We start from the raw sequence: 9,363 nt of genomic DNA, 5'->3' as shown, positions 1-9,363 counted from the left end.
CCTCCCAGGGGCAGCACCCTTTCAGTGGCCCTTTAGTGCTCTTTCCCTGCTGCAAGAATGACTCGCGTACAACAGGTGGTGTTGGTGTTGAGCGCCCTGCTTGTGGTTGCTTCCGCGATCGGTAGGTTCAAACAAACGTTCCAAGACACTGTGTGAAACTGGGGCTTCTGATTTTCCCTGCTTTTGCAGCTGGACCGAACGGGCGCATCGTTGGTGGCATTGATGCCGTGGCCGGAGATGCACCATGGATGGTTTCGCTGCGGAACTCGATCAACCAGCATCTGTGCGGTGGCACGCTGCTAAGCAACCGGTTCGTCCTGTCCTCGGCCAACTGCTTGTCGGGCCGGCTGGCAACGGCCACCATGGCTGTGGCGGGATCCCGCTTCCTCAACACGGCCGCCATTCCGTACTATGGCATTCAGATCATAACGCACCCGAACTTTAACGTCAACACGCTTGAGCATGATGTCGCCCTGTTCCAGACGGCACTGCAGTTCATTTTGACCCAATCGGTCCAACCGCTGCCACTGTCGGCTGATGTGATTGGCGTGGGCGTTCGTGCCCGTGTCTTTGGCTGGGGAGCTTCGCAGGTATGTTTAGTTTGGTGTATGTAATTCTTTGCTGCCTGCCATTGATTCAAGAACGGGTTTTTTTCTCAGGCCAACGGAGGAAACACCAACGCGCTGCAGTTTTTGAACGTAAACACACTGAACAATGACGACTGTGCCAACTTCCTCGGTGCGGAGGGATGGCGCATTGGACCGTCCTCGCTGTGTACGCTGACCCGCGAAGGACAGGGCATCTGTGGGGTAAGGAGGAGTGTGTGTGGTACATGAAGTGATCGTATGTACTAAATGAATGTTTTTTTTCTGTTAGGGCGATGAGGGCGGCGCACTTGTGCTGGACAACTATGCCATCGGAGTCGCCTCGTGGGGTATTCCGTGCGCTACCGGCCGGCCAGATGTGTTTGTCCGTATCTCGGCCGTGCGTAGCTGGATTCTGAACTTTATCTAAGATGTGATAAAGTTTGGCGTTGGCGATCGGTAGTACCGATGTTTCACATTATAGGTTAATAAAGCAAAGCATTTCAAACCAGACTAGTTGTTTGTTATCGCTCTAAGGGGAGGGTCGCTACTGTAGAGACATTGAGGTAGTGGCTGATAAGGTATGGCTGATAAGGCACAGATTGTCTTGATAGCGTATTGGGGGTACTTTTTTTGTTGAGAGCAGTGACGTATGTTGACGATATGGATTGAAGATTTGAATTGAAGCAACAAGGTACAACAGGCTACCAATTTATTCTAAGGTAGTTCTAGTGTTGGTCCATTCATTAATAAGAGACTTAAAATAAATGACTATGAGGGGTTTGAAGGTCTAACCAGCTGCGCTTAAGTTGTTCAGCAGAGAAATAACGCACAATTAATTAAATATATTCGTACATTTAAACCTTAATGCTAGTCGTTTAGTTTATTTCACATAATCAGCCCAGTCATTCATCATGAATGCAAAAAAAGTCATTTGTATCATTCCAAAGTTATCTATCGAGGTATGAGGTTAGCTTTTAATTGAATTTCGAATATTGATATTCTTCGTTCGACATCGCGTCAGCTAGACAACTTTAAAAGGTTATTTGTTATTTGTTTATTTACCATTTAACGGATCGCGTGATCCTCTTGAAGCATTCAATACAGTACAATATGCTCAACAAAATATTGACAAAATACATGTATAAATTCATGTTCAGTCATTAGTCGTAAAAATTAGGACGTAGCAGGACGCAAGGCACCAATATTATCTAATAATAAGGCACGCGGCATGTCAGGTTGATGACGATCACAGATAAAGTTGAACACACGCCACATTCCGATAAACTGATCAGAGGAGCCAAAGCGAGTGCGGTTTTCCTCTACGTCGAGTAGCGATCTAGTTCGGAGCGATCTCAGCGGGATATACATGTTGAGGCTCGAAAGTCACTGGACGTTGCAATCTTGTTGGTTCTACGATTCGAGGTCTAATACCGCACAGTGACCGTCTTGACCGGGTCAGTGATGTCGCGCGCTATTTATTTTAGTGCGCCGATCAATTGTTTTCTCACAGCAACAACGTGCTTAAGCTGAACGTGGAGGCTCAACTTTACGTCAAGGAGCACTCCATGATCCCTGGCACAGCTTTACCGCTCAATGGTAGATACATTTGACGGGTAGTCGTATACTAAGAGGCACCGCTTTTTCGCAAATGTAATGATAACTCACTTCTCGACGCACAATTTCAAGAGCATCAGGACTGGAAAGCGCTTAGAGTGGCTTGAAGGTAAACCAGTTTCTGCCTGCAGCTACCTTTTCTCGGGTATTCTTGGTAAACTTAATGCTATGAAATCATTTCATTTAACATTGTTGTACACAAACGTCTGATTGTACGAAGCGAAAAGGAGATTATAAGAAAGACTATCATATGTTTCATTCAAGTAGAATAGTTCCAACGGACTGATTAGGTACTTAGGATGATACCTGTTGATCCTAGAAGGGATATTCTGACGATATGAAACTAGAAGGAGTGATGCAAGCACCAAGAATTATATATATTTTTAAATTGCAAACCATTTTTATCAATGGTACTACTCATGTCACTTGCAGTGAATGCTTCTATTTGACTGTGAAATTAAAATGCATCTCAAACAGGTGCCCCTTCGCCTGCGTAAACAGAGGTAAAGTGCTAAAGTAAATGCTAGCTCCCTTGTGCCATGCTGCTCCAAACCCAAACGATCAATAGCGATTAATTTCAAAGTCAAAATTGAATTACCTCCGCTCCTTACAGAGCTTGCATTTCACCGTAGCATTTCTATCCCAAGTAACAAAATCGACATGCTTTCTCATTCTACCCAATAGATCAGTAAACCTGAGAGAGCGAGAAAGCATGTCGATTTTGTCGCTTTTGATATTCATTGATACCCGAAAACCGGGCAACGGCAACAAATCGGATAAAACAGTGATCCTGCCCGTGCCGTCAGGTATCACTGACCTCCCTGGGCAGTAAATCATTTACACAAGGGCAGGAAAAGTTGACCGAATTATACAGTGCACCGTTGCATGCAGTAAAGCGAAGATGCATAAAAGTATTGATGCACTTCTCTGGCATCGCTAGAGGGAACGAGAGGCTGTCAGCGCTAGCAGGAATTAGATAATCCAATTTCGGTGACATTTAGACGCTGTTCACCGCCCGACCGGTCGTTGTGGAACGGTCGTTGTCGTATCCAAAACGGTGTTGAGGTGGAAATTAAAGGGCAAAGAGGGAAGGGAGAAATCGAAACCAGAATCCAATTTCATCGGTAAGTAGCGCCAGCATTAGACGGCGATGGTCGATGATGTTCGGCCCCGGAGAGCGAAATTGGGTTCCCACTCTGATGGACGGAACGATACGAATAGGGCCGGCATGACGATGACGGCGTCCAATTGGCGATTGCCACCGATTGCCATTACGGTCACCCCGTTGCTCCGGTTTGCTTTCTCCTCGCTCCCGCGCGCAATCCTGGTGAGTGAATTGAAGCGATACAAATTACAAAACAAAACGATCTCTTCTGCACACAGCTCAATCGAACGCTGGGGGGAACGGGAAGGTGGTCCCATGGGAGGGTTCGGTTGGCTGAACGGGAACGTCCCACACCGTGTCGTTCGCCGTCGTCGGTTAATGATGAGAGTGCGCCAATCTCGCTGTACTGGAAAAGGTGCTTTTTTCGGGTTTTGTTGCTGTTTTGTTTTTACGTCTGTCTGTCTGTGTCCGTGTCCTTCTTGGCGTGCATGGTGAAATTTCCCACGCACTGTACTGTACGTGTTCGATGGGTTTCGTGGGACGTGGGTCCAAAATTAATCCTCTCGACCACTTCAAGTTCAAATTGGTACGGGTCATGGTGCGTGTTCCCCGTGCGTCGTTGAAATAAGCGGAATTTTTACGAGCCGGTAACGAGGTTTTAAGTACATTCGAAGCCGCTTGTCTGTGTGTGCACGCATGAAGGAAATGTGAAGGTGAAAATGAAGATATCGTACTCGCCGCGTCCCATCTCGTACGAGCCTTTTGGAGAGAAAGTGTGTAACGCGTCAATAAAAAGATCTGTGAGAAATTTGTTCGCCCAAATTGCTCCGATTTGTATCCACCGGTGGTGGATTAATTTTTGACGAAATGGATCAGAAGGCGAGTTGGGAAGGAACGCTGTTTTTTCGTAGAATAAGGCCCACGCTTGCTTTAAAAATAGCTGTGTTGCAGTGTGCGTGGAAAGTTTGGCCGCTGATGGTAGAAGTTTTATGGCAAAATTGGTTCTTTTTTTAGGGGGGTGAGGAGGGGGATGAGGTGGCGAAAGTAATTCGAGCAGTTTTGTGTGCAGACTGCTCCTGGATGGATGGATGCGATGCATTGTGATGCGTACGTCATGGTCTGGCGTAAGGGAAGGCTTTTTAGTACGCTCGGTTCGGATCTGGTTGAGGATGTGTCTCGAGAGAGAGAGGGAGGGAAAGTCAATTGTAAAAATGGTGAAAGTTTTCCTACTCTTCTTTGTTTTCCTTTTCCTTCCTCGGACAAGACAACGCCGTACCCGCCGTAGGGACGAGTGCGCGATCTCACTTGGTTAGTACTTCACAGTTGCTTAATCAGTTTTCAGTTTCCAGCGTGACTTACTACTACTGCTACTACTACTACTACTCCCCTGTTCCAAAGATGCAAAGTTGAGTGCTGCACCCCGATGCTACTACTGAGCTGTGGTGGTGGTGGTGGTGGTGGTGGATGTGGTGGTGGTAGAAAACAACTTTTGCAATATGAGAATATTCCTGGCCGTGTCGTACGTTTCTGCTCTCCTCCGTTAGTGGTTTGCTTGTTGCTTGCGGAAACCGTGAAAAAACCTTAGCATCGAGATTGATTTTGTATGCGCGTAGGCAAGCGTGCTGCATAAAACATGGACGTACAAATTGGCCCTCTCGTGTTGGTAAATATTGCTCGAGTTTTTTTGCGCTCGAAAGGATTTTTTTTTGACAGCAATGAGGTTCGATTGAAGAAAGAGAAAAAGAGTAAAATTTGCTGGATTTCCTTTGTAGCAATAAGTATTACGCACACACAAGAAAACATTCAAATAAAACTTTCAATTCAACTGTTGGCGCTGTGGAAGAAAACATCTGTTCGTTCGGTTTAAAATCTTTCTAGCGATAGCAGCGCCATTCTGCATACGGGTGGCAGGGATTGATTATTTTAGAGCATTCTCATGAGTTACTATCTGATTTGAGAGAGAAAGAGAGTAATACACTGGCAGCATAAATGGGTTTTTAAGGTGCAGAAGCTACCAGCTGGTAGCCTCAAAAGACTGATAAACTGCAGGGTTTGACATCTAATAGTTTCAAACATTCTTATCAGCTGGTGGCACGAAAAATAAGTTAAACAAGGAAAACATTTTTCTTCAATACAACCTTTAGTAGCATTAAGAGAAATAGTTATCGTAATGGTTCATAAATTGGGATTGCCTTTGCGCGAAATGAAAAAAATAATTTCAAAAGCATACATATTTCAAATGAATTTCAATTAAACGGATCTAAACGCATAGGTTTGTTCGTTAGACATGATAGTAGCTACATGATAGTAGCGAGTTGCTGTAGAGAGTATTAATTTGCAGGAAAAGGAAATTTTAAATCGAATTTAATTGAAACTTGAGAGGGGGTAGTGTAATATCTTTGAGATTTGACCCCCTGGTTAGACTATAGTGCCCAATTTGTCGGATCGGAGTATGATCATCACCGTGACAATTGTGCGATAATCTGACATGTCAAAGAAAAGTCAAATCTGACCGACAACACCTTCAGTCTTCTGTTTATCTATTCTTCTGCTGATTTTGTACCATTTCATAACTTTAACTATACTTTTCTTCAATTTGTTGTATATGAAAATAATGGACGTGGTATAGCAACACATTTATCATTTGTGAATGTATTATTTGGGAAAATTATCTTAGCAGTTGCATCCGAGGCTGCAATGCTCTGGGGAAGCTATAAGTCTAATTAGCTACAAGAATCTAATGAGAACCAGAAGAGAAGCATAAGACGTGATATATACTGCTCATTCATTCTCGTAATTATCCTCTATATACAAGAGTCCTGGACCATCCGCGTGAAGGATCAAAACGGTCTTGCTGTGTTTGGATGGCTCGCGCATCGGACTTAAGTTTGTGTTGGTTAGGGTGGAGGAAAAGAACGATCATTATTTCGATAAAAGACGAGCTTGTTGAGCTGTATGATGAATCAACACTAAATCTCCTTGCCGGCGAGTTTAGAAATAAGCATTTAACACATGGAAATTACTACGTATGGGAGCTTGCACCCTAGGTTTGAGTGTCCTGGGTTATTACAAGGAATGAATAAGGGGAATGTTCATAACAAGAAGTTATGGAAATGTTAGAGGTTTACATGTGTTTGCGTATCTTTCGTAAAATAAACATAATATCGCATCGCTCACCGCGAAAAACATGTTGGAAAACCCCTGCATTACTACCTCACGTGGACGTACTTTTCTCTTGGCACAGATAAGGCACACGCGTGCAATGAGTTCCCGCAAGAGAGAGAGAGAGAGAGACCGGAAAACTCACCCTTACCAGAGAGCGAGCGAACGAAGGCGATGAGTGCCTCAACCTCTCCCACGGAAAAACCCATCCCGTGGTGAGTGTCCTAACCGTTTTGGAAAGCTGAGCCCCGCTGCTAGTCGGTCCACCAGCCAGCGTACGATTTCCACTTTAGCTTCTGCCGACGGCGGCGGCATTGACGGCGGCATTTTCGAGCTAGCGGTTCGTTCGTTTCGCGCGGAGTGATTGTGGCGTTTGTGCTGTGCTGTGTTCTGTCGCGTACTACTTGCGTTATCAACCCTCCCCGGGGTTAGCGCTTGGATAACCGATCCAGAAGCCGGAAAAGTGGAATTGTTTCACTTTCCGCCGCGCTGCCTGCAAACAAAAAACAATAGCATCCAGGTATTTCCATCTGGTTTTGCATTGCTTCCGGCTGTCCAAAACTGACGCAAAAGCCCCACTGGCAACGTCCGGACGTCCGGTGTGTGCAGTGCGTAAAGCGTCCCTCCCTTAGCAGCGGAGAAACATTGTTGCTTGCGTGGATCGCGAATGTGTGGTTGAGCAAAAGCGGTACGTTGGTTGGTTGCGTCAGCTCGGGTGCGTTTGTGTGCGGGAATCTTTTATGTTGTGCCCGCAGTGGAGATAACAAAAAAAAAAATGATAAAATTCCGCTGCAACCGGCCATGCAAATAGCCCGAAGCCCGGACAGCGGAACTGCTGCTTGCGTGTGCGTGTGTGTACTGCTGCAGTGAATACGGCGAATGAAGGCAACGGTGGATTTGGCTTAAACTTATCCTTGGTTGGGTAGATGTGAATGTGAATGAGTGTGTGTGTGTGTTTCAGGGGGGTGATTAAATGCCGCTGGTGGTATGCGGCTGTGTAGGAAGGGCGCAGCAAAAAATGGAGGCCCGCTTACCGTAACCGTGTGTGTGCGTGGTGCATTTGTGTTTCAGCGAAAATGATCAAATATTCATGCTAATGGTGATGATGATGATGATGATGATGATGCTGATGATGCTGTTGCCTGATGGTGGTGATGTTGTGCGAAGATCTTTGTGCGATAGCCGTGTGGCGTAAAGTGTGGGTATGTGAGCTTTCCCCCCAGAAGCTTTAAGAGCCCCAGCAATGAAGTGTAAATTTCATCCAGTGGGGAAATAAAAGTGTATTTGCCGTTTGCTGTGACATCCTTTTGTGGAAGGCGGAAAGGAAAAAAAGAGATCCCACCAAGTGTTAAAGAAAGCTCCCTTTCGTTATCAAGCATCGAAATAAAGGGCTGCTTTTTGGAGGTTACAGCAAAAGGGGAAGTTTTCAGGAATTTCTTCAACCCAATTTCTTCGCCAACCATCTTCGCCGGGTAGGTTGTTTGACCGTTTGCTGACCATCGCTCTAATCGTATCTGCATGTCGGCGCGTTTTGTGACCATTTCAACTTACCAAAATAACAATAATGGCAAAAAAGGGGCTCACTAGTGAGGGGAAAAAGGTTTTTTTAAAATCCCTACTGCACTGAAAACGCTAAAAGCTAATCGAGCTGAAAGTGAGCACCGGTAAATAAGGCCAAAAAGGGTTAAACCTGCCCAACTGGGTTGGGATTGCCGCTTCCTGGACGCGTGCTGGGTGCGTGTGTGTGTGTCGTAAATGGACTACCGCTTGGCAGTTTGATTGCGTCCGAGCAACGAGGGTTCCGATTCAAGGTTTGCTGGCCCCCAGAAACGCTTCAAGAGCGTCCCCTTAAGAGCGGTTTCGGGGATGTGCGACTTCCCCGAAGTGGGCCCGCTACCGCTGCCGCTTTCATAATTCAATCGAAACGTGACGGAGGGATTGATGCTCCCTTTTTTTTGGTTTGGTTGCTGTATTCATCAAACTCACCAAAAAACCGGGAGCATTATCCGCCGATGTAATATTTACACCACTCATCTAGTTGCCCGTGCGGAAAGCTTCGCTTCGCCCCGTGGAGAACGGGAAATGGTTTGATGTAAATGGGAGTTTTTCCCTACTATTTTTCTCCCTATTACTTAACAGCGGAACGGAACCATGTTGAATGAAATGGTTGTAAAGTATCATTCATGCCCCGTGGGGAGGTGGGATGGTATCGCGCAACCGTGCTCAGTCATGTGTAGTGCCTGATCGAACGATTTTTTTTTCGAACCGCGAAACCTTCGCATGAGCTTTCTATAAAAAGCTGTTCGATTTTGAATAATTTTCTGAGAATTTGGATCAGTTTTACGCGTACGCATGGAATTGGGTAGGACGTACACTCTCGAGCTTGATTACCGTTTGCAGTGCACGGGCGCAGTGCTGTCAGGTCGTCAGGTTATTGAATCCTCAGACCAATGGGAGGGGTTTTTGGAGGACCCAGATGGTTCTTTCGTTCGCCCCCGTACTTCTGATGATTAATTTTATATGCTACACGCGTGTCAAGTATCTTCCGCTGTGTGGTAGGAGTCGTCTTATGGCTCTTCTTACTCTTGCAAAGAGATAGAAAGAAGCGAAAGAACCAAAAACCAACAGCAAAAGAAAGAAAAAAGCCTTATAATGAAGTCACCCATCCCGTTTGGCGTGACTTATACATCCACTCGTAGAGTCTCGATACGATCGGCACGCCTCCATGTCGGTGGTGGTGGTGTACAATATCCGTTTATAATAATTAGCGGTGAGCGGTGGGAGGCAGCGTGCGCTTTTGATGAAATCAAACACGCGCCACGTGGTGTACAATCCATCATTAATTTCACCAGCCTGCCTGCCACCGTAGTGAAGTTCAACGTTTGTGCCCACGTT

At 45.8% G+C, this 9,363-nt stretch overlaps 2 protein-coding genes across 2 annotated transcripts in view; both read left to right on the top strand.

Moving 5' to 3' along the window:
• Window positions 1-8: 8 nt before the first annotated feature.
• LOC3291454 (chymotrypsin-2) lies at window positions 9-1,097 on the top strand. Its single transcript, XM_552323.3, has 4 exons — window positions 9-121; window positions 190-590; window positions 660-809; window positions 877-1,097. The coding sequence occupies exons 1-4, from the start codon at window positions 58-60 to the stop codon at window positions 1,012-1,014; spliced, it is 753 nt and encodes a 250-aa protein (XP_552323.3). The 5' UTR covers window positions 9-57; the 3' UTR covers window positions 1,015-1,097.
• A 5,636-nt stretch (window positions 1,098-6,733) lies between these two features.
• LOC1280747 (neuroligin-4, X-linked) overlaps window positions 6,734-9,363 on the top strand; it is a 154,399-nt gene continuing 151,769 nt past the window's right edge. The window contains exon 1 of the mRNA XM_061657115.1: window positions 6,734-7,940. The gene's annotated coding sequence lies outside the window, so the exon portion shown is untranslated. The remainder of the gene's footprint in view (window positions 7,941-9,363) is intronic.

The sequence above is a fragment of the Anopheles gambiae genome, chromosome 3 (assembly GCF_943734735.2).
Source record: "Anopheles gambiae chromosome 3, idAnoGambNW_F1_1, whole genome shotgun sequence".
Classification (NCBI taxonomy): domain Eukaryota; kingdom Metazoa; phylum Arthropoda; class Insecta; order Diptera; family Culicidae; genus Anopheles; species Anopheles gambiae.
This window is presented reverse-complemented; position numbering and strand designations above follow the sequence as displayed.

What these genes read in the sequence shown, in the direction of transcription:
- LOC3291454 (XM_552323.3), top strand. Translation starts at nt 58, where the DNA reads ATGACTCGCGTACAACAGGTGGTGTTGGTGTTGAGCGCCCTGCTTGTG. An exon ending in TGTGGTTGCTTCCGCGATCG is followed by an intron (nt 122 to 189) that starts GTAGGTTCAAAC and finishes CTGCTTTTGCAG; the next exon opens with CTGGACCGAACGGGCGCATC. An exon ending in AAGGACAGGGCATCTGTGGG is followed by an intron (nt 810 to 876) that starts GTAAGGAGGAGT and finishes TTTTTCTGTTAG; the next exon opens with GGCGATGAGGGCGGCGCACT.